The following is a 24,373-nucleotide window of genomic DNA, read 5'->3' as shown; positions in this document are numbered from 1 at the left end:
TTGACTTTGGTTCCTGCTGCCTTTTCCCAGGTGGGTCAGGCCAGGAGCTCACACCCCGTGCCCGCTAACAGAGGCTGCGGTCAGGGCCCAGCGTGGAGTAGGAGGCCTTGGTCCTCAGGTCAGTTGATGTTGAGTTTTAAGCAGCGGAAGCCTCAGCCGCCACAGTCCTCCTGTCCACATGGTCCCCCTTCCCCATTCTGCCTGGGAATCTCTCGTCTCTCTTTCTATCCCAACCTCCTGGTGAGGGCCTGCGGCATCTTTGCCTGATTTTTTGTTTTGTGTTATTTTTATAACAGCAGCTTTCCTGAGATATAATTCACAACCTGTATAATTTGCCTATTTAAAGTGTATAATCCAGTGGTTTTTATTTTGTGAACATCGTTGTCCAACCATCACCACGATCAGTTATAGAACATTTCCGTCACCCAAAAAGAAACCCTGTCCTCGTCAGCAGTTGCTCCCCAAGCCCCTCCCCAGCCTCCGGCAACTGCTAATCTGCTCCCTGTCTCCATGGATTTACCTGTTCTGGACATTGTGTATGAATGGAATCACACAGCATGTGGCCTTTTGTGTCTGGCTTTTTACTCAGTGTGATGTTTTCAGGGTTCATCCATGTTGCAGCATGTGTCAGGGTTTCAGTCCTTTTTATGGCTGAATAATACTTCTTGTCTGGCTGGACCACATTTTATTCATCCATTCATCAGTTGATGGATATTTGGGTTTTTCCAGTTTTTGGCTGTTGTGAATAACGCCGCTATGAACATTAATGTGCAAGTTTTTGTGTGGACTGATGACTTCACTTCTCTTGGGTATATGCCTGAGAGTAAAATTGCTGTGTCATATGATAACTCTCTCTTTAACCTTTTGGGAAACCGCCAGACTGTTTTCCAAAGGGGCTGCCCCATTTTAGGTTGCCACCACCAATGCATAAGGGTTCCAGTTTCTCTGCATCCTCGCCAGCGCTTGTTATTTCCCACTTCTTATAGTCTTGCTAGTGAAGGTTGAGTGGTATCTCATTGTTCCTCTTGCTTTCCCTAATGATGTTGAGCATCTTTTCATGTGCTTATTGGTTATTTGTGTATCTTCTTTGGAGAAAAGTCAATTCAGATTCTTTGCCCATTTTTTAATTGGGTTGTCTTTTTATAGCTGAGTTGTAAGAGTTCTTTATATTTTCTAGATACAAGTCCTTTATCAGATAAGTGGTTTGCAAATATTGTGTCCCATCTGTGGGTTGTCTTTTCACTTTCTTTTTCTTTTTTTTTTTTTTTTGAGGAAGATTAACCCTGTGCTAACTGCTGCCAATCCTCCTCTTTTCGGTGAGGAAGACTGCCCCTGAGCTAACATCCATGCCCATCTTCCTCTACTTTATATGTGGGACGCCTACCACAGCATGTCATGCCAAGCAGTGCTATGTCTGCACCCGGGATCTGAACCGGCGAACCCTGGGCCGCCAAAGTGGAATGTGTGCATTTAACTGCTGTGCCACCAGGCCGGCCCCTCTTTTTACTTTCTTGATGGTGTCCTCTGAAGCGCAAAAGTTTTAAATTTTGGGGAAGTCCAGTTTATTCTTATTTTTTGCTCTTGCTTTCGGTGTCTATCTAAGAACCCATTGCTAAATCCAAGGTCGGAAAGATTTACCCCACATTTTGTTTTAAGAGTTTTATAGTTTTAGCTCTTACTTTAGGTCTGTGATCATCCATTTTGAGTTAATTTTGCATATGGTGTGAGGTAGGGGTTCAGCTCCATTCTTTTGCCTGTGGAGATCCAGTTGTTCCAGGACCATCTATTGAAGAGACTGTTCTGTTCCCATTTAATGGTCTTGGCACCATTGTCAAAAATCAATCAGCCCTGGATGTGTGGGTTTACTTTTGGACTCTCAGTTCCATCCCGTTGGTCTGTATGGCTCTCCCTGTGCCAGCACCACACTGTCTTGATGACTGTAGCTTTATAGTAAGTTTTGAAATCAGCGAGTGTGAGTCCTCCAACTTGGTTCTTTTTTCAGGATTGTTTTGTCTATTCTGGATCCCTTGCATTTCATTGTGAATTTTGGGATTGGCTTGTCAGTTTCTGCACAGAAGCCAGCTCGGATTCTGGTGGGATTGTGATGAGTCTGTAGGTTTGGTTACTTCAGTCTTCTCTTTGCTTGGATACCTCCCCTGCTCTGACCCTGTGCCTTCCTGACCGCTAGCTGGCAAGTCTTGTTCCCCGCAGAGGCCTTTGATGTTGTCTTCTCCGTTACAGAGTGAGGCCCAGATTTCTTGATGTGCCAGGCTGTTTGCCACGCGCTGTCCCAGGCTACCCCCCTAGGCCTCACCCTCCTCCGTCCTTTGTGCCCCCTCCCCCATCACTCGTCCTTCCCTCAGATGAGGCAAACCCATGTCCTGGACTCCCTACCACCAGCCCCCTTTCACAGAGTCTGTGTTTTCTTCCCCAAACTTGGCAGCTTCAAGATCCACTCCTCGAGTTAAAGGCAGAAGAGACTGGGGAGCAGAGAACCCAGCCCCCCAGAATAACTCAGAGGTGCATTTTAGCTGTTGAGGGAGGAGAAAGCTGTGACATTTTTGGCCTCAAAGCAGGGAGAGAGTTTTCTCTTGAGATGTCACCAGTCCCCAAGCCCATGCCAGCCCTGGGGATCGACCTCACCATGCCACCCTCCCTTACTCCCAGGGGTCCCCTCAAGTCCATCCCTCCTTTGATTCCCACAGCCACCACCTCGCCCAGGCCCAGGTCCCATCCCTGCTGCCCTGCTGGCCCTGTTGCCCCAGGCCTCCCCCCGCCCGTCCATTAGCTCTGCTTCAGTTGTGAGACGTGTGAGGAGCTGCTTGCCTTGTGGGAGAGCAGAGGGCCAGAAGCCTCCGCCCTCCCCTTTGGTGCCTGAGAGGTGTAATCCATTAGCTCCCGCAAGGCCTTCCAGAAGGGTCATGTGTGTCTAAGGAGCGACGTTTATGCGTGTTCTCCCCCTCCTGTTTGCACAGTGCACACAGCCAGTGTGTGACGCACATGTGTGCTCTGCTGTGTGCCTCGTTCGCATCACATTGTCACTCCGGAGCGCAAGGGGCAGTATCCCTTGAGGTGCACGGTACTGCGTGCTCTCGGCCAGCCCCTCCGCGTGGAAATGTGCATTGTTTCCAGATGTTGCATGGTTCACGTGCCCATACACCTTTAGGATTCTTCTCCTCCGAGTGTGGTCATTGGGGCTGAGGATGCCCGCACTGACGGTCTTGGTGGAACTGCCCTCTGGCAGGAGCTTAGCCATGTAGAGACGCCACATCCCACTCCCATACTGGGACATCCTGCGGGGCTGCCTGATGCAGGAGCAAGTCAGTCTCTTTGGCGCGGCCCCTGCTGCCCTCGGCTCCAGCTGGAGCAGGACACCCCCTTCCCCTCCTTGGGGCCCCTGCGGCCCCCTCCACCAGGTCTCTTTCCTCCTGGGTCTTTTCCTCGCTGCCGCCTGCTCATCCTTCGGGTGCATCCTAAGTGGTGCTTCCATGGGGGTCTTTTCTGCCCAGGCAATGTCAGTGCCCCGTGCCCCCAGCAGACAGCACACATGCTGTCTCTTTGTGCCTTTCATCCCAGTTCATTTGTGTTTGGGTGACACCTCTCTCCACCCTGACCACGTGTCCCTGGAGACCTTCTTGCCAGGAACCCAGCCCCTCGCCCAGCTCCTGGCCTCTCTTAGGCCATCGGTGTATATTTGCTGAGGGATTTAGTGAGAGAGTGAGCCAGGGCTGCCAAGCCAAGATGCATGCTTTCGTGAAGTGGGCGTGTGCAGGATCCCGGACCAGGGGGCAGTTTTATAGGACATCCTGGGGGCTCCAGCCCAGGCTGTGACTGTGTTATCTTGGATGTGGCCCGTCTCAGCAATCTCAAGGAAATTCACACAACTCTTCCCTAGGAATTACAAAATGATTTAGACCGGGAAACAAGCAGTTTGCAAGAGCTAGAGGCTCAGAAGCAGGATGCCCAAGACCGCCTGGACGAAATGGACCAGCAGAAGGCCAAGCTCCGGGACATGCTGAGTGATGTCAGGCAGAAGTGCCAGGATGAGACTCAGATGGTGAGTCCCACCGAGCCCAGCATGGGTGGGGCTTCCTGCAGCCTTCTCTGGGCTCACGATGACCTTGACACATGAAGCCGAGACGTCCTGCTGCTTTAGTAGAGTAGTTGACCGTATCATTGGGAACAGTGTCCAAGCATTTGTGGCGTGACCTCAGTTTCACCCCCAAGTCGTCCAAGTGAGTGGCCTTGGTCCCCATGAGCATGTCTGTGTGGACACCTCTCCCTGGCCTGTTCCCTACAGCACAGCAGTAGAACCTGCCTCTCTCTCTCCTCTCGTGTCTTTACTGCTGGTTGCAAAGCAGGAAGGGCGCAGCCTTGGCAGATAGTAAAACCCTTATGTCCCCCTCTGAGGCCTAATCGGGGCATGTTTAGCCCCTGGGGGCAGAGAGGTTGCCTGTGCTTATCCCAGGTCGCATTCCTCCTTATCCCAAAGTGACCTTCTGTTGGTCACATGGGGTGAGCATGTCTACCTTGTCATTTCTGTCTTTGTTTTGGGCATGACGCTAGGGCCCTGTAACGAAGCCAGGTGTCTGGGCTTCGGGCTGGTGTCCACCCCCCTGAGTTAGCTTGTTCCAGGAACTTGACCAGAATTCTTCCTTCGAGTCATATTCATCCCATTTCAGATTTCATCATTGAAAACCCAGATCCAGTCTCAGGAATCTGACCTCAAGTCCCAGGAAGATGACCTGAACCGGGCCAAATCTGAGCTGAATCGGCTGCAGCAGGAGGAGACCCAGCTGGAGCAGAGCATTCAGGCTGGGAAAGTTCAACTGGAAACCATCATCAAATCTCTGAAATCCACACAAGAGGAAATCAACCAGGTATCTGTCTCCCTGGGGGCGGGGCCTGCCACAGCTGGTTGCTGCCCAGGGTCTTCTGGGGTCTCCTGTCAAGCGGCGTAGTTGTCATGAGCTGTCATGTCAGTGTGTCTCTCCGGTGGGCCCCAGTGTCTGTGCCATGGCCACTTGTTTCCTTTGCTCGCCCCCACCTCATTTACATTAGGTTCTCTTCTTGGAAGCTGTTGTACTGGCCTGGAGCTGAGGTGCGAGGACCCCCAGCATGGGTTCCAGCATCATGTTGACTGGCCTTCTTCCACTTCCCTCCTAAATGCACGTCATTTTCGGGGAGCAGCCAGGGGCTGGGCAAGGGCATTAACTGCTCACTTGGTGAGAGCCTTGGGTTCAGGAAACGCCCTCAGCATCCAGTCCTCACACAAGTGAGAGGGACAAGGTCAGAGAAAGGTTCTAGCACCTCTGTCCCCATGCAATTCGAAGGCCTGTGCATCTCAGGCCCCTCCCTGTAATGAGCATCACCCCACGCCTGGCCCTCTTCCAGTTCTTCAAGCTGCCTGGGCCCCTACCTCGTCCAGCCTGGGTGCGAAGGCCTTGAGGCCTGCAGCCGCTGCTTGCCGGCAGAGAGAGGGCTCGTTTCCTGCTCCCCATTACATAATGGCGAAGGCCTCCTTGCCGGCCCTCGGGTGTCCCATCTACAGAGTAGGGTGATGTTGGCCCTTGGTGATATCAAAATGGCTGATCGTGCTGCCTTTCTTGACTGATTCAACCTCTTTGGTCTTTTTGCCAGTTTACAGACAAAAGTTGATCACAGACACACAGGGATTTTATACCCTATATTGTGCTTTGTTGTTAATTAGTATCTGTAGGATTGTCTTAAATCTTTCCCTTCCAGCCCTTAGAGTTTGTATAATGTACAAAGGAGCCAAGATATAGTGTCTGTTAGTAATAATAATAATGGTAGTAGTAGTAATAGCTGCTGCTTCTTAATGCCCAACCCCGCCAGCGCTGCAGGAGGTGTTTGCTCATAATCTCTGATTCTTCATTTTGGAGATGAGGAAACAGAGGTTAGGTCACCAGCCTGAGGTCGCACAGCGTGTACGAGACAGTTAAGATGCACTCGTGGGTCTGTCTGACTTCAAAGATTGTCTTCCTTTCCCTGGCCTCACATGCCTTTTCCCGGAACAAGGAGGAGCAAAAGGGTCATAAAAACCCCATAAAGGAAAATGACTGTTGTCTGTCACTTTGAGCAGATTGTGAATCTGGATGTTGTTTCGTTTCAGTTTATTCAGAATCAACAAAACTTTGGTATGAAGGTGTGCCTCTCTTGGGCCGGGGATACAAAGGGGCCTCATCGGGCAGTGAGAAGGGCCTTGTTTTGCTTTATGAGCCGTCTCACTTCTCGTAAATGGTGGCAACAGGGGTCGTCTGCTCTGTAGATGGATAGTTGAGTTAGCCACGTGAATCGCTCGGGGTTGGATATTAGGAGAAAAAATGTCTCTCCTGACACATTTTCCCTAAACCCCACTTGATGTTGGCAATGTCTTTGTTGGGCAGGCAAGAAGCAAGCTTTCCCAGCTTCACGAAAGCCACCAGGAAGCTCAGAGAAGCCTGGAGCAGTGTGATGAGGTGCTCGACGGGGCGCACGGTGCCAGCCTGACCCGCCTGGCCGACCTGAGCGAGGGTGTCTCCCTGACAGAGAGGGGCGGTTTTGGAGCCATGGTAAAGGTCGAATAAATGTGTTCCAGTCCCGGGATTAGGTCCCACGAAGGCATCAGACAATGCCTGCCCGTGGAAGCCGGCCCTCCCAGCCTGATTCCATCCACGTGCAGGGTGTTTCTTGTTTTGCTGCTGCTTTGCATGCCCCCACCAGCCCTGCAACCCAGCATCCAGGACAAAGCCAAGGATAGGCCTGAATCCTTTGTAAAACCAATTTTTAAAGCTCTCTGTCTCCCTGGGCCAAACACCCAAATTTGGAGGGCTTCCAAAACTTAACCAAAATTGAATCAGTTTCTCACACATTATGAATCCCCACATCCTACTAGTTGGGGGGACCGTGGGAATGTGTGCATGTGTCTGTGTTTCCACAAGGAGCCTCTTGAAAATCAAACGTATTGATATTCGTAGATTTCATCTCCGAATTGGCCTCTCTCCTGAAGTTTTGGTTACATTTAAAACCTTGGCCCTTTGGTTCAAACTTCGTGACCCTGGGCACCCTGATCAAGGCCTGAGGGGCTGTTGGCCTCTTGGGTTTCTGTGAGCTCTCAAGCCCTGACAGCCAGGAGTGTTACTTTTTCCTCAGATTGTCACATCCCCCTGTTCCCACCAGAGTCTGCCTTGTAGCCCTGAGCCCCGGCCAGTGCCGTGTCCAGTTCAGTCTGGCTGATGAGAGCGACTCTGCTATGGAAGTTGCCGATGGGGCTCCATTGAGCTCGACGGTTTCGTTGTGCACTGCTCCCAAAGCCTTGACCAGCTCACCCTGCTGCCTCTCCCTTGCAGGGCTCCTCCTCTGAGCCCTGCTTCTGCTCCCGGCCCTGTTTGCTTCATGGATTCTTCCTCGTCACCGTAATAATACAGCCTCTCTCTCTCTCAGTGTGAGACTTGGCTTTTTATGTTCATTTCTCGACATGTTTCTTTTCTCAGTAGCCAAGTGCTCAGTCCCAAGGATTTACAGGGAGGCTTATGCCTCCTGCCCACGTCACTTAGAGGACGCTGTCGGTGTTCTCATCTGTCTGCCGTCTCTGCCGCCGCTGCTTCCCTCTGCTGTACAGAGATTCCCCATTCTCGTGGAATTGTACATGGGCGAATTCCATGTTGCTCTTGGGCCCATCGTCAGCTTCGTTGTCTAATTTAGACTATGAACATCCATTTGTCATGAACTGTGGGGGCAGAATTTCCTGCTTGGCTGTCTGGCTCCCTCGGTTTGTACATTTCAGCTTCACAGCCCTGTTCTTTTCCCCTGTGGCTTTGGTACCCTCGCACAGCTTTCGGCTTGCCTATTCTGTCCTAGTTCATGGGACAGCTCACTCTTACACCTTTGGCAGGTTTGGTAAGATTGGTTTCCTTGGATAAAAGTTGGCAGGGAAGTGGTGGTTTTCAAGGGGCCGGTGATACCCCTCACACACAGATTTTTTAACTTTATTTTTACTCATCTTTTAAGCGGGGCAAAGTTTACATGATAGTCAATTCATCTTGGAATGTTGACATCAGATATGTTACATAGAAACTTGCAACCGGTGTGTGAAAGAGAAACTATATTTATCTTGTTGTACAAATACAGTTTTTAAAGCATTTTTTGGTTTGTTTCCGTTTCTTCATAAACACTTTGAAGAGGGCTTTTTGTTTACTCCTGAACATTTCAAGACTGCTCCAGAGGAAAGAGAGCTCTTCGTTCTCTGAGACGGCCCATGAAAATGAGGGGTTTAGTCCCCTGAAAATAGTGTAACCAAAGAGGTGCATCTAGAACTTTCTAAGTCTGGGCAGTCCTACTCATGTTACTAAGTTTAGTGGTAAGCTCATACCATGTTACTTTGTCCGAGAGACACAGGATTCTTAAAGCCATATTTATTTTTTGTCTCATTGAATGATGAGACTATTGGCCTCTTGCCCTTGAAGACAGAACCCAACCAACCTGTCTAGTAGAGAGAAGGTAATAAATCATCCCAGACTGAAGCCCCACCAAGAGCTTGTCATGAAAGATTGGATCGTCTGCTGCATCCAGCCCCAGTGGCACATGGGAGCCAGTTTTATTGACTCTCCAGAGCCGACTATTAAATAGAAATTTTGTGAGCTGGTTGGTCAACCTTTGCTAACTTGAAATCAGCCACGGTGGGAGTATTTATACCATGGGAATTGGCAGAAACTACCAGTGAGGGCTTTTTTTCAGAGAGCTGGTTCACCAGCTCACCACTGGGAAGGAATGTCACAGAACCCCTTTTCATGCCCTTCAGGGTTGTCATGTCTGTTTCCTAAGACCTGCAGACTTAAGACTGGGCCCTGAGCTCGTCATGGAGGGTCTGCCGCCTCTACCAGGTAGTGTGCCATTCATCCTCACGCTTGTCTGCACCTAGATCTCCCACCTGGCAGGTGGCTCTGCTTGCATTGGTAGGTGGACAGTGGATGGTTGAGTGGATGGCATCTCTGCACCAGGGGTAAATCTGGTTTTCTGCTCTGAATCTGTGAAATGGAATCCAAGCCACCAGTTACCCTAACCACATGACTTCTGCTGGAGTCTCCTTAGGCTTCTCCTTTAAAGCGGAGGCAGCGACTGCTACTTCTGGCAAACACTTGCTCCTGAGGGAGCGATTGCAGACCCGACTTTCAGTGCAGGGAGCTTGCGGCTGGAGCCCCCAGATTCACAGTCTCTTCTCTGCCAATGTGCACTGTCACTTGGCAGTCTTCCAAGCAGCAATTGAAAACGTGGAACAAGAAACAACCAACTTGTAAATCAATGCCAATTAAAAAGTAAATAGAAGCTTCCATTCTGAGGCCAAGTTGTCATTCTTCAGTCACTGCCTTATCTGGGTTGTCAGCCCTCTCTGTCCTTCTTCTGGAGCAGATACATCCCTTCCCCCGTGGTGCAGTGCAGAGGTTTGTTTTCCACCCTGGCCTCCCGGCTTCCTTAGATTAGGACATCTCCATCATATTATCTGTCTGACAACCCCATCAGATGCTTGTTGGGCGCATGCATCTTGTGATTGTCAGCACCACGACGTCCTTCCAGAACCACACACTGCTGCCAGGTGCAGTGCTTGCGAACGTCTGTGTGTACTTGCTTGTCTAAGAATCTGGCTTGGCTTCCCCACCTTGGGAAGCCCTGTGGTTGGAGGCCGCAGATAATCTTTGCAAGGTGAGAAGAATCACTCCGCCACGTTCCTCGGAGGGCAGAGGTGTTGGTTCGTCCTTCCGAAACACGTGGCTTCTTGTCAGCCCAGCACTTCTGAGAACCATCCTGCTCCGTGAAGCCAACCGGGCCAGGCTGGGGGAGCCTTGTCAGGAATTTTCCTTGGATGCCCTTGATGTCATTCCCCCGTAACCATTGTCTGTATTTTTACGGATGCCTAGCTCTTTAATTGGTCAGTTGGAATGATGGGTGACTTTGCCAGCCCCATGGATGCCGACACATTTACCGGATTCAGTGAGGATGTTGTGCTTTTTCGTATCACAGCGAAACCTTCATGTTTTCACTGATGGTGTGTCTTCCTTAACCAAAATATGCTCAGTATTTCTAACCAAATGCATTGTTCCCACGTACTTGGCAGGGCCTCCCCATTTAGGCACATTTTCCACTATAAAAATGTGCTCTTCAAAAGCAAGTGTTTTTTTCTTCTGATTTAAATACTCTTGTTTGTTTCTAGAAATAAGCACATTTTTAAAAAATGCAAAGTATTTTACATGCTCTAGTAGTTGCAACTGCAAAGCGCTCGCTTCCTCCCCAGATGCAAAGAGCCAGCGTGGTCCTTGGTGTGGAAGTGCCTCTTTTGAAATGCCCGCCTAGGCACACACTGAGAAAAAGATGCTGAGGGAGGTCAGACCTTTCACTGAGGCCCCTGCTACAGTTGGTGGGTGGCTCATTGCATTTTCTTTCTGACATTTCCAAAAATAGGACTTTTTTCTGACTCAGTGATTTTTTAAAATAATTAATTGTGGTAAAATACACAGAATATACAATTTACCATCTTAACCATTTTTAACTGTACAGTTCGGGGGTGTTGGGTACATTCACATGGTTGAGCAGCCATCCCCACTATCCGTCTTCAGAACTTGTTCATCGTCCCACACTGAAACTCCATCCCATTAAGTGCTAACTCCCCACCCCCTCCCCCCGACCCTGGTGCCCTCCGTCCTGCCTTCTGTCTCTGTGAGTGTGACTCCTCTAGGGACCGAGTATAAGGGGAATCACACAGTATCTGTCCTTTTGTGTGTGACTTCACTTAGCATGATGTCCTCAGAATTCATCTATGTTGTAGTTTGTGTCAGGACTTCCTTCCTTTTTAAGGCTGAATAATAAATATTCCATGTTTGTATATCCCACATTTTGTTTTTCCATTCGTCTGTCAATGGATGTTTGGGTTTGCTTCCACTCAATTTTTAAATAAACTTTCGTTTTAGAAGAGTGTTGAACTTACAGGAAAATTGCAAAGATAATTCAGAGAGTTCCTCTGTACCCCGCTCACAGCTTCCCCTATTAATATCTTGTATGGTACATTTGTCACAACTAGTGAGCCAATGTCAACACATTATTATTAACTAAAGTCTGTGTTCCTTCAATGATTTTTTAAAATCATTCTCTTTAGGGTCACGTCACTTAAAGGGGGAATTGTGTGAGTTAGGTATGAATTTTGTACTTTGCTTTAACTCTGAAATAATAAAATCCCTGTCCTGTCTCTTCACAAAATTATAGGATGATCCTTTCAAAAATAAAGCCTTATTATTCAGCAACAATGCCCAAGAATTGCATCCGGATCCTTTCCAGGCAGAAGACCCCTTCAAATCTGACCCATTTAAAGGAGCCGATCCCTTCAAAGGTACCTCACTTGGCGCCCGCTTTCTCAGGGAAATGCCATTTATTTTGTATCATTTTGGGTTGTCCAATGATTAGACTAGTGCGGAGCTATCACCCTCTGAAATGGAGGAGGAAACGGATTCTTCTTTTTTTTTGCTGAGGAAGATTCACCCTGAGCTAACATCTGTTGCCAGTCTTCTTCTATTTTGTATGTGGGTCACCACCCCAGCATGGCCCCAGCGGTGTCGGTCCTTGCCTGGAAACTGAACCCAGGCCGCCTAAGCAGAGGATTCCAAACTTAACCACTAGGCCACAGGGCTGGCCAGAAATGGATTCTTTGAGCCTCATAAGCCTCTTGTGTTTTCCCCTCACTTAGTTAACTAAAGAGCTGAGGCATCGAGGTGTGGCAGGAAGAGCTCCAAGCTCACAGCAAGACATCCATGGTCAAGGGTGGCATGGGCGGCCTCTAGCCTCTTCATGCTTCAGTTCCCATCTGCCAGTGGTGGTCAGTTCCTCCTCGCTCACCTCTCGCAGCTGATGAGGTCATCAGGTGGAATCACGATTGTGAAACCACCTACAAAGTGGCAGATCCCCACGTAAATCTGTGGTCTTAATGTGGTAAGTTTACCCAGAGCCACACACGAGTCAAGGTAACCAAGAATTCCTAGAAACAAGATTTCCTAAGTTTCTCCAGTTTTTTCAGAGCAAAACGGTACTTCCAAGAAGGCTATCTATACGTTTGTGAGAAAAATGCCAAGGCAGGGAGTGGGCAACAGGAGTGCCTTTCCAGTTCCAGATTTCGAGTTTGAGCACCTTAAGGCCAAGGTTGGCTCAGGCAGCTCCTGAGACCCCAACATACTGTTCTCGTCATTGCTCCTGGGCCAGCTGTGTGGTTGAGGACTGGGCAGCCCTGGGGTCCCATGTCCTCGTAGCCAAGGGAGGTGAGAGGGAGCTGAGTTATGAGAGTGAAGTAGGGCATAGAAAAAGAGTGACTTCTGGCTCATTCTGCCTCTTCCCTGACTCTGGCCCGTGTTGAGCAGCCAACAGGAGCTCTCATGTCATCTTAAAGGCCTCAGCTGTCAAAGACCGCCTCTGCCAGTAGCTGCCCTGCTCTCCACTTTGATTTGCCAAGGTCATTTCTACCGTAGAGTTAAACATGTGTTTCTCTCTCCTTTAATCCAGGTGACCCGTTCCAGAATGACCCCTTTGCAGAACAGCAGACAGCTTCAACAGGTAAAAAAAAAAAAAAAAGCCTTGGTTAAAAGAAACGTTTCGTCGACTAGTCCTCAGAATATTTCCGTTAGTAGTTCAAGTTGAGGGAAATGGCAAAGCCTGTCCAGTCTCCTCCACCGGGTTTCCCATGACATGGCAGCTGGGAGGTTCGCCGCTGAAGGAGCCTGGTAACAACCTCGTCTTCCCTCTCACGGCCAGGAGTCCCTTCTTGCCAATCTGAAGGCACGACGAGAAGCAGAACTAGAAAAGACACTCCTGGTAGCCAGGCGGTCGCTCAGCCACACCCACAGCAACTGGGTCACTGTGCCCGCTGGGGTCACCTGTGGCGGCATTAGGGGGTTCACGTAGTGCCCACACCCCAGGACTTCTGTCAGCACATAGCAGGGGTGGCGGCAGGGTCCTGGAAGGACGGCTGCCTGCATTGCATGGAAGCCTACTGTCTTGTTGCCTCCTGGGCACAGGGGCATTCCCCTCCTCCAGTCACCATGCTGTACCCCACATTCGAGGGGAATGAGCACACTGGGTGTGTTGTTGGCATCGTGCTGCCTAGTTAGCGCTTTTTCTTTATTTTTTTACTGAGGTGAAATTCACCTACAAAATTCACCATTTTAAGTGTACAATTCAGTGGCATGTAGCACATTCACAATGTTGTACGACCATCACCTCTATCTAGTTCCAGAACGTCTCATCACCCAAAGGGAGACCTGTCCCCGTGATCAGTCCCCCCATCCTCCACCCCTGCCCACACTAATCTACTTTCTATCTCTACGGATTTACCCACGGTGTTTATTTTTATTATTTTTAAAACTGGCTTTATTGACAGGTATTTTATACACAACAAAATTCACCAATTATAAGTGTATAATTAGCTGAGTTTTGAAAATGTGGACAGTTGTGTCAGATAGAGAATATTTCCATCATCCTGAAAGATTCCTTTGTGCCCCCCAAATCCCCACCCCTGCCCCCAGGCTCCTGGCAACCAATGACCTGCTTTCTGTTGCTATGGTTTTTACTTTTCTAGAATTTCATGTAAATGGCATCAGTCAGTTCCGTGCTTTATTTTATTTGGGTTTTTTCACTAAGCATAATGTTGTTTATTCAGGAGGCTTTTTTTTGTACTTTCCGAAACATCATCTAGATCCATTTGGAGGGGATCCTTTCAAAGAAAGTGACCCGTTCCGTGGCTCTGCCTCCGATGACTTCTTTAAGAAACAGACAAAGAACGACCCGTTTACCTCAGACCCCTTCACGAAAAACCCTCCTTTACCCTCAAAGGTGAGTGAGCCCGGGAAGGCGATGGCACTGCCTGTGTGAAGGCAACCCTTCCTTGTCCTCCCCTGTGGGCTGAGCCAGGGGCTCCCCTGTTGCAACTGTGCTTGCTAACCCAACCAGTGCGGGCCATGTGTGCTGTGTGAGGCCAGGCGGTTCCCCAGGAGCTGGGTCATGGGCCAGGTCCCATTACTGGATGGCAAGGTGACTGTTCATGCTAGTCCCTGTGAGGCTCCTCCTGTGAAGCAGGGCGTCACATCCAGCGGTCCAGGGAGCCCAAGTCAGGTGGTCTGTGTCCCGAACCACTAATTCCTCCGTCCCTTTCTGTACCCGTTACTTCAGCTCAGGCCCTCCAGCTGGGTTCTCTGCTCTGTCACCTGCCCCCACTGCTGCTCTGTCTCCCAACAAAGACAAAATGAAACAAAGTACCACACACTCCCACAGACCACCCCAGCCTCCACACAACCGCCCTGCCATCGTCCTAGTGCACAGCACTGATGCTGACACTGGAGTCGACTGCCTCCGTGAGTCCTGGTCACAGCAGGAGGACGTCCAGGTCCGCAATTAGTGTGCAAGGCACATGTGTGCCCCCCGTCCCCGCAGCATCTAGGAAATCATGTGTTTTGCACAGTATTAGGCCCAAAGGACTGGAATAAATTGGCATCATCTAGGATTTAAAAAGCAAAAAAAGTGACTTTGTTATTGAATAGAAAATTTTCCTAAGTGAGGGTGTTTTATGCCCTCCCTTTGTGTTATAGGCTGCATCTCTGTCCCCACCTTACACATTCCCTGGTTTCTCTCTTCTCCATGGACCTTTCGGTCTGCAGCACCAGACCCAGAGCTCCTTGAAGGCAGGAATTAATTCATAACATTTCTGTCCATAAGAAACTGTCATGGGATTCCCCTTTCATTCTTGGTATTGGTAGTCTGTGTTCCCAGTCTTTATCAATTTTGTTGTCTTTTCCATGAACCAGCTTTTGGCTCTACTAATTTTCTCTCCTGTTTGTTTTCTATTTCATTGGTTTCTACTCTCTATTATTTCCTTCCTCTTACTTATTTTGAGTTAGTACTTTGCCCTTCTATTTCTTTCATCTTAAGATACAACCTTATGTCATTGATTTTAGACCATCTTTCCTAATATAAATGTTTAAAGCTACATATTTCCCTCTGAGCACCGCTTTGGCTGCATTCCACACATTTTGATATGTTGTGTCTTCATTGTCATTCAGTTTGAGATATTTTCCAGTTTCCCTAGTGATTTCTCTGTTGAACCATGGATTATTTAAGGTGTATTGTTTCATTTCCAGTTTTTTTTTAACTAGATATCTTGTAATATTTTTTTCTAAAAAAATGTGTTGTTACTCGAAAGCATATTATGTATGTTTTCAGTCCTTTTAAATTTATTGAGACTGATTTTATGATCCATATTGGTGCACATACCATGTGCAATTGAGAAGAATGTCTGCAGTTGTTGGATGCCATGTTCTATAAATGCCAATTAGGTCAAGGTGGTCGATAGTATTGTTCAGGTCATCTATGTCTTTACTGTTTTTGTTTGTTTGCTTTTTAGCTCTACCAGTTGCTGAGAGAGGGATGTTAAAATTTTCTCCTATGGTTGTGGAGTAATCTCTATCCCCACTTATTTCTGTTGAGTCTTGCTTCATGTATTTGGAAGCTCTGTCAGGTACCTATGTTTTTATGATTGTTGTATCATCCTGATGCATAATGACCTTTTTATTATTATAAAAGTTCCCTTTATTCCTCTGGTGTTATTCTTTGTCTTGAAATCTATTGTAGCACATGTTAAAATAGCCACTTCATCCTCCTTATGCTTGTTCTTTGCGTGATATCTTTTTTTCATCCCTGTACTTTCAATCTGTCTAGTGTTTACATATGAAGGTCCTTTGGTATTGAGCATTTAGTTAGAGTTTGCTTTCCAATCCAGTCTGGAAATCTCTGCTTTCTAAATCGAGTGTCTAGTCTATTAACATTTAATGCAATTATTGATATGGTTGGATTTAAGTCTATTTTATTATTTGCTTGCTTTTTATGCCCTATGTTTTGTTCTTCTGTTCCCCTTTTTCTGCCTCCTTTTGGATTGTTTGTTTTCTAGAATTCTATTTTCTTGTACTACTGGCCTCTTTTAACCATATGTCTTTTTGTTATATTTCAGAGGTTGCTTTAGGGATTACCATATAACACTCTTAACTTTTCATAGGCCACTTGGAGTTAATATAAGATCATTTAATGTAAAATGTAGAAAACTTGCAGCTATATATCCATATTGCAGGTCCATTCATCCAGCTCCCCTTAACCAGTAGTACCTTATGTTATAGCTGTCCTATGAACGTAATGCATCTAAATATATTATAAACTTCGAGGTCAATCTTAGAATTTTTGCTTTATTCTGTTGTATGTATTTTAAAGAAATTAAGAGAAAAAAATCGTTTTTTAATTTTGCTCATATACTTACCATTTCTAATGCTCTTTATTCCTTTCTCAAAATGTGATTTTCCCTTTCTTATCGTTTTCCTTCAGCCTGAAGAACTTCCTTTGGCACTTCTTGTAATACAAGTCTACTTTGCTTCATCTTGAAGGGTATTTGTGCTCAATCTAGTACTATTTTTTGCTTTCAGCACTTTTAGGATGTTGTTCCACTGCCTTCCAGCCTCCACTGCCCTTGACGAGAAGTCATCGTCTTTGAAATAGTTGTTCCCCCAGATGTAATGTGTTGTTTTCTCTGGCTGCTTTAAAGAGCCTCTCTGTATCTTAGGTTTTCAATAATTTGACTGTGAAATGTCTGGTTTTCTTTGTGTTTATGCTGTTTAGGGCTTGCTGAGCTTCTTAAATCCATGAATTATGTCTTTCACCAAATTTGGTAACTTTTCAACTATTTTCTTTTTCTGCCATATTCTCTTTCTCCTCTTTTTCTGAGATTCCACTTACACATATGTTAAACCTTTTGCTATTGTCCCCACAGGTCCCTGATGGTCTGTTTTCTTTTCTTTCTCTTTTCTTCTTTTTTCAGATTGAGTAATTTCTACTGATCTGTCTTTAACTTCACTTAATTTTTTTCTCTATCATCTGTTGTTTGGCTAACCTAGTGAATTTTTTTTCTAGGTGTTGTGCTTTTCAGTTTTAGAATTTCCATTTGTTTCTTTTGTATAATTTCTATTTCTCTGCTAAGATCTCCTATCTTGTTCATTTTAAGCGTACTTTCTTTTTTCTCATTGAATGCAGTTATTGCTGCTCTAACGTCCTCATCTGAGAATTCCAACATCTAGGTTGTCGTGGAATTTGCTCCATTGATTATCTTTTCCCTTGAGAATTGGCTGCATTTTTCTGGTTCTCTGTATATTGAGTAATTTAGAGAAGTATCCTATGCATTGTGAGTGCTCTGTTGTGGAAACTGGATTCTGTTACATTCCTCCGGAGTGTGGATGGTTTTGTTTCAGCAGGCACTTCACTTGGTGAGACTCAGACTGCAAACTCTCTCATGCCTATGGTTTTATACTTGCGGCTTTAGCTGCAGGCTGCTCTCAGTCTGCCCACCCATGCACAGGGCAGGAGTCAGCCCTTGACTTGGGAAGAGCTTATCACGGAATTTGGGAATCCCATTCTCTGCTTCTCCTTTCTGGATCCTCTCTCCCTCTCCCATGGCTGTGATTGTCCTGGACCTCCCTCCTCTGGGCAGAAAGATAGCGAGTTTTTTGTTGGGATCCTAGCCTCCTGACACCCTCAGACTATAGCTGTCAAAATAGAAAACTCAACCTTGTACTGCTTTCGTCTGCCAAGTTTCAGGCCTCCTCCAAAGTCTGCCTGCTTTCTGAGCCTTTGGGGGTTGCTTTTTACATCTCTTTTTGCATTTTGTCCAGAGTTGATAGGTGTTATCTGCAGGAAGGATCAGTCTGGTGAGCTTTTGCTCTGCTGGAGTTTAGTTTAAATCATTTTATCCTCCCCACAGCTCAGCACCAGATACAGTGTACATAGGTGCCAGGAAAGTTTGTGGCTGAATGAATGGATGGTGGAATAAATGAACTGCTTTTTACTCTTTCCTCTTTCCTTTTACTCAGCTTGACCCCTTTGAATCCAGTGATCCTTTTTCATCCTCCAGCCTCTCTTCAAAAGGATCAGGTGAGACTAATGGCTTATTTTCCTTCTGATTCTTCCTTGGGCTGAGGAAGGAGCCCACCCAGTTAAGGCTTTTGTTTCCAAAACTGGTGTGTCTTCAGTGTTTATGTCATTAGTCAGTGGCACCCAGATCCTCACCTGAGGTGGTTTGGCCAAGGCCAGTACCCCCTGGCTGCTCATCTTCCCCCGCAAGAGCTATCATGTTTCTGGAAAGGAAGCTTGGCAATAGCAATTAATTTGGTAATAACACCAAAATTATTAGTGATTCTTTACTAATTCCTCTGTATAAATCTTTGGTTTGTACCTTTGGATTTGTTTCCTAAAAGAATCCAAAGTTTGACCAAGGGTACTGGCTTGTGCATTAAGGGAAGGGAGCATTTGTGACTCCCTGTTGCTTTTGGGAACAGGCCCCACTTTGCCTAGCAGCTCCCGCTTATTGGTTACAGAGTTTGATATCATAGGTGGGCATGTGGGTTGCTCCAGAAAATTGTCCCACCAAGGGAGAAAGCTCGGCAAAAGTCTCTACCCACAGATGACCTCCCCACATAAATCATGTGGACAGTGGGTCCCCTCCCTCTCCCCTCCTGACTCATTGGGACAGCAGGCTGTGCTTCCACAGGGCACTTGTTGCTCCTTTGCTGACTGTGAACAGTGCTGGCTTGAAACATAGACATGGGGCAGAGTCCCTCTGGCTCTCCCGAGCTGGCTGTCATGTCAAGAAACCGTCTGGCCGAACTACACCAACTTCGAGCCACAGCAGGGGTGGGCAGAAGGCCTTGTTGAGGACCTGCACCCCAATGCACGACCCCAGCAAACAAACGTGACCTCCCCAAATCGCCTGCTTTGGGGACTGTTGAGTACCGAGAGGCGACACTGCCCCTTGACCCCAGGAGGCGTGTCCCAGGAAAGCCCTGTAACTCGGCCTCTGTTGGTGCTGCTTGCAGGTCCCTTTGGAACCTTGGACCCCTTCGGAAGTGGCTCCTTCAGTAGTGCTGAGGGCTTTGCTGACTTCAGCCAGATGTCCAAGGTAAAGCCCCTCCCATGGAGCCCCCGTGCCTCTGCCAGTCCTTGTCCCTCTTGTCATGGTCTTGTCATGGGCTGCCAGGCGTACTTGTTAACCCCATGTATGCATTCCCTCGGCACCTGTCGAACTGAAACGTGTCCTCCCACAAGGTGGTGAGTCAGCAGGCTGGGTCTAGTAGCACCCGTGCCTGTGATCGGGCCCATTTGCCTCCTCGTCCTCTGAGCAGAACTGCCAGAGCCCCAAGTCCCTTGCTGAAGCATGAGCACCATCGCCTCCTCCTTGCTCCCACTGGTGTCTGCTGGCTGACGGGTCTCAGGTGATAAGGCCTCGCTGTGGCTGCACACACTCAGGGTGTTAGGCAGAGGGCCCAGGAGGGTCATGGGAAGCTGGCCTGCTGTGCAACCAACTGTGGCCAGGACTGTGGGCCACAGGCTGGCAGGCAGGAGGTGTCTGGAGAGAGTGAGCCGCATGCCTGGAGCCACCTGTGAACAGTAGCCTCAAGGGGTGTGAAAAGCGAGGCCTAGCCTCAGCAAATGAATATACAGGTGAAGAGCGAGCTGTCCAAGATGGACAACATTTATGCTGTTGTTGGGCTGGACAGTGTTTGTGGCCATAGTTAGGTTAACTGGCTGTGCATGTAGCCCCAGATGGAGTTAGAGCACTGTTGAAGGGGCTTGGGGGACCGTGTGGGGACAGCTGAATCTTCAGTGTGTCAAGAAGTCCGTCAGTAGGTCGTGTCCAAAATGGCAGGTCAAGAAATAACAGTAGAAGCCCATGATTACTGAGGTAAATTAGGGAAGAAACTGCTAAGAAATTGAAAGCGTTGGCCTCGGCAAGTGGGAGAAGCAGCGGGCCGAGGGTCTGCTGCTCTTCAGTGTAGCTTTTAGTGTCTCTTGGTTTTAACTGTGAGCAGGTGCTTCTTTGATGAGACTTAGGAAAGCAGCCCAGGTGTGCCTCACCTCAGCCTCAAGTCCGCATCCCCCACACCTGCCTGTGCTCCGTTCCTCCTTGGCAACCCCTGAGGCTGGTGAGGGCAGGATCCCTCAGAGAGAAAGGGCCTTAGAGCCACAGGGCCCAACTTTCTGCTTTCATTCCGCCCATCTTTACCAGCGGCCTGTTCCAGCCCAGGTCCCATCGGCCAAGAGCAGAAAACAGTCCCTGTCCCCAGTCCTGCCTCTTAGTTAGGGAAAGCTCACAGCCAGGAGGTGGGGAGGGGTCGGGGCGGGGAGCCCCCGGATGTGGGAGCTGAGCCCCTGCAGCGAGGAGTCCTGCGCCTCCCGCACCAGCTCACCCCCGCCCAGCCAGCTCCTCGGGGCGTCCTGCCTGCGTGCTCCCTGTTCACTCAGCCCAGGAGTACACAACTGTCTGGATGCTGAGCGCTTGTGGTTACCGAAGTGTGACTGTGGCGCACGGCTTCCGAGAAACACTTGAGATTCTGTTTAGGTTTTCAAATAAGTGTGTGAGCATAAACTGTCGCGGTGGCACATCCAGCTTCTGGCCAGAGGCGGAGCATCTGTTCGCCCGTCGGCCACCCAGGAGGGAGCCCAGAGGTGCTGGTGGGGTGGCCTCTCTCCTTCCAGTGCCTGGAGGACAACCAGCCTCCATCCCTCATATGGAAACGCTGTGACATGGACCCTTGGGACACTGGGATTGGCTGGCAGGCACCAGAGGGCATGGGATTGGCCCTCTGTGTGTCGCTTAGTGGCTGTTACACGTCTCTGCTCCTTGAGTGGCGCCGTGTGTCCTCGGCTTCTGTCCCTGCTTAGTGAGCAGGAAACCGTCTCCTTAAATCAGAAAACTTCTGCCACTTGGTGGCAGCAATCTCCAGGGAAGGGTTTGTCTTGTGTTCTCGAGCAGTCGCAAGTGGGCTCTCTCCCTGTGGGAGGCTGGCCCTGGAGGCAGAGGGAGTGAGAGCTAGCAGTGGCCTGAGCTAGGACAAGGACCAGGGCACCAACGAGGCCCCTATTTCAAGAAGTGTCTGAATGGAGGCTGTGTGGGCTTGCGGAGGTCCCTGCAGGGCCGCCAGCCTGGAGGACCGTGCAAGGCAGGAAGACCATGTTCCCTTCTCCGGGTGGTCTCTGTTCCCCGCGGCCACTCAGGGCCTGGGCCTCCTCTCTCTGCCCCTTCTAATCTAAAGTTGCATTTTCCCTCTTCCAATTCCAGTTTCCCTCTCCTGGTCCCCGTGTCCCCGATCAGGCCGCACATGCACGTGTACCGTGACTTCTGAGCCAGCGCCCCTTCCTGTTGGAGGTGCTGGGTGGGCTGGAGCTGGATGGGGCCGGGGAAATTCGTCCCCAGCCTTCTGCTGTTCCGTTTCCACGGTCCCGGCAGCTCCGCTCTCGTGCGCCTGTCCAGCTGAACACCGAGCCCTGACCTTGTCACTCTGTTTTTCCTTTTTGGTTCCCTTTCTGTCTTTCAAGAACAACATTGTGTGTATAAATAAAATGCTGAAGGAAATGAAAGTAAAGTGGCAAGAAGGTGTTTTTTTTTTTTTTTTTGGCTTCTTGGTTTTTCTTGTTTTTTTGTTTTTCACATCTCCAGCTTTTCCCCTTCTGAGTGGGTGGGGAAGCGAGGCCCACGGGTGCCCCTTTTCAACTTCCCCTAAATCAAAGTGTCCTCTGTGGGGCAGCCCTAAGGGAAGACGACAGCCAGCAATCTGATCCCAGGAGGTTCTTCTTCTGGGAGGCTCTTTGGCTCTCATTCTTAGCTGAGGTCCTCCCACACACAGAGATTTTTCCAGAAGGTGTCGATCCGAAACTCCATTACCTTGCTTTAAAAGCAAATCCCCCAAATTAGATCTCAGGGAGCGTCTGAGAATAAAAACAAGACTTGAACTTGATTGTGTCACCCCTCCCCCCGAAAAAGAGCCGTGTCTGAAATCCTTGATAGGTGGTTGGTCATTTGAAGCTGTGCATTGCTATTTAGGGCTGTTTTTGAAGAGCTAAGACTCTTTTGCTTTAACCTAGTTTTTTAAACTGTGAGCCCGCGCGTGTTTCTCTGAGAGCTGCTCTCACACTGGCTTTTCTGTCTGCCTTTTTTTTCTGAGCATGCTTCACTCTGGGCCAGCCCGGAGAGCCCCGACCGGCTTCACTGAAACTCTTCTAAAAATAGCAACTTTCCCTGAAGCCCCAGCCCGAGGGGGGACAAATTGGGTCCCAAAGGAGGCTTCTTGCGAAACTAGAAGTTGTGGAAATTGGGATTTGGAAATGACACAGGCTTTTTGGTGTTGGAAGTGATGTAATTCACTGTCGCGGGGGAACCGGGCATTGAGTTGGAACGTTGGAGCGAGCCGCTCGGTGGGTTTACACAGAAGCGGGCGGAGAGTCCGCTTGGCCCACGGAGCCCCAGCCAGCCAGGATGAGCATTGCAGCTCTGGTTTTAGTGTGTTGCTGGCTCTCACGTGTTAGGGACTCTGAGCTGAGTGGACCCTTTAGGTTCCCCCCTTCTCTGAACCCTTTGTTGCCCAAGCCAGGGGTGGTGCGGCTCCCAAGGGTGGGCCCTGCCTCGGCGACCAGCTGAGCACTCGCTCCAGTTGGGTGACAGTCCAGGAGGCAGTGCATGGCCTGGAGAGAAAAGGACACTGTGCACCTGAGACTGGGAGTGCATCCAGAGGGTTCCTGGTGCCCCTCTGCCCTCCTACCCCAGAGCTGGTGTGCTCCCAGGACAAGGACTGGAGTCCACACGAGGGAGGGCCTTGGGGCCAGTCACACCACCTCTCTGCTAAGAAAATGGTTTGGATTCCTGCCTGCCCGGCTCAGGTTGTGGTGGAAATCACGTGAGCCCTGGGCCTGGGCTGTGCTCTGTGAGTGGCGGAGGCATAAGCAGAAGAACCAGTGTTCCCTCCCTCTCTGTCCCCACCTCACTCTTTTCCCAGCAGCAGACCCCAGAGCACCATTTTAAAGCTGGGCCGCCGTGCCTCAGCTCTCGTGCCGCCTTCCTCTGGGAATGGCTCTGCGGGTGGTGTGAGGCGGCAGCAGCGAAGCATCTGCAGCTGGCAGGGCGTTCCCAGGGTCTTTTGCAGGTGTCAACAAGAACTCTCATTATGTCTGCAGCCTTGGCGTGATAATAGTCATGCCATCTCAGTGCTAACATCGTCCAGGAGCCAGGTGGAGTGATTTTATGCGTTACCTTCTTGCATTCTAGCGGCGACCCTGTGCACTAGGGCCTGTCATTATTGTCATTTCACAGATGAGGGAACCGAGACACGGAGCTGTTAGTGGGTGGCAGGGCATCCAGACCCCACCCTGACCACTGTGCTCTGCAGCCTGACCAAGCGGATGTTCTGGAAACTCAAGCAGCAGGTTTTACAAAGAGACTCCCCGACTTTCATGCCTAAAGGGACAAGTGTCACAGAGCCCAGGAGAGGGGAACAGCAGCATGGAGGGAGGCACCTCCTGGCCCTGCCACAGCCCTGCAGCCACAGCCCTGCAGCCTTCTCAGAGCTTCCTGGTATGCCAGGGTGGTCCTGGCAAGGAAACGAGTCTTCCTCGTTGGACCCCCATCTTCCTCTGGGCCTCCTCCTGCCTTACTCTGCCTCTCACGTGCATCCACGCATGTCTCTTCCATAGGCCTAAGGACAGGGACACTGCCCAGAACATGGTCCCAAACCTACTGTGAGGCAGGCTGCCAGCAGCCGATGGCAACGCCCAGGGCTCCTGACCCAGAAGGCAGACGACGTGGGTTCTTGCCCTCACTCCACCACTGAGGTGCGGTGATTGGCAGGCTGCATCTCTTCACTGTGCCTCAGTTTCCCTATGTGTAAAACGGAAGTGGTGACGGTAGGACTCCCTCCCAAGGCTATTTGGAAGATGAGGTGAGAAGATCAGCACAGAGCCAGCATCTCCCACGGGGGTCAGCAGAGTGTGCAGAAGCCTCTCCAGGCCCCTCCTCATCCTGTGGGCTGCCACCTGTCCCTCACCTGAGACTAGTGTCTATAACTAGATACCAGAGGTCAAGGCTGCTGCGTGCTGTCCCCATGACTAGAGCCTAGAGGAGGAGCCAGTCCCATGACTGGATCCTGGCAGGGGGGAGCCGTGTCCCCGTGACTGGATCCTGGAGGAGCCATATCCCCGTGACTGGATCCTGGAGGAGCCATATCCCCGTGACTGGATCCTGGAGGAGCCGTATCCCCGTGACTGGATCCTGGAGGAGCCGTATCCCCGTGACTGGATCCTGGCGGAGGGGGAGCCGTGTCCCCGTGACTGGATCCTAGAGGAGCTGTATCCCCGTGACTGGATCCTGGCGGAGGGGGAGCCGTGTCCCCGTGACTGGATCCTGGCGGAGGGGGAGCCATCTTCCACGACTGGAGTCGCCCCTTCTCCCCACTGCTCCAGTAATTGGTTGGTCCAGCTTATCTAAGAA

General features: G+C 49.6%; 1 protein-coding gene across 46 annotated transcripts in view; it reads left to right on the top strand.

Moving 5' to 3' along the window:
- Window positions 1-24,373, top strand: part of EPS15L1 (epidermal growth factor receptor pathway substrate 15 like 1) — a 93,309-nt gene that overhangs the window by 45,606 nt on the left and 23,330 nt on the right. For 17 of the 46 annotated variants that reach the window (XR_011530239.1, XR_011530237.1, XM_070586476.1 and 14 more), the window contains exons 14-21: window positions 3,896-4,057; window positions 4,683-4,880; window positions 6,408-6,572; window positions 11,254-11,377; window positions 12,538-12,588; window positions 13,727-13,863; window positions 17,931-17,991; window positions 18,933-19,015. Coding sequence is in view for 33 of the 46 variants with exons in the window: in XM_070586476.1 (XP_070442577.1) it covers window positions 3,896-4,057; window positions 4,683-4,880; window positions 6,408-6,572; window positions 11,254-11,377; window positions 12,538-12,588; window positions 13,727-13,863; window positions 17,931-17,991; window positions 18,933-19,015 (981 nt within the window). In the remaining 13 variants the exon portion in view is untranslated. Of the gene's footprint in view, window positions 1-3,895; window positions 4,058-4,682; window positions 4,881-6,407; window positions 6,579-11,253; window positions 11,378-12,537; window positions 12,589-13,726; window positions 13,864-17,930; window positions 17,992-18,932; window positions 19,016-21,175; window positions 21,480-23,200; window positions 24,352-24,373 lie in introns of those variants that run through there. The other 29 variants (XR_011530238.1, XR_011530236.1, XM_070586474.1 and 26 more) reach the window with 5 other exon arrangements.

Source organism: Equus przewalskii, chromosome 20 (genome assembly GCF_037783145.1).
Source record: "Equus przewalskii isolate Varuska chromosome 20, EquPr2, whole genome shotgun sequence".
NCBI classification, from domain to species: Eukaryota; Metazoa; Chordata; class Mammalia; order Perissodactyla; family Equidae; genus Equus; species Equus przewalskii.
This window is presented reverse-complemented; position numbering and strand designations above follow the sequence as displayed.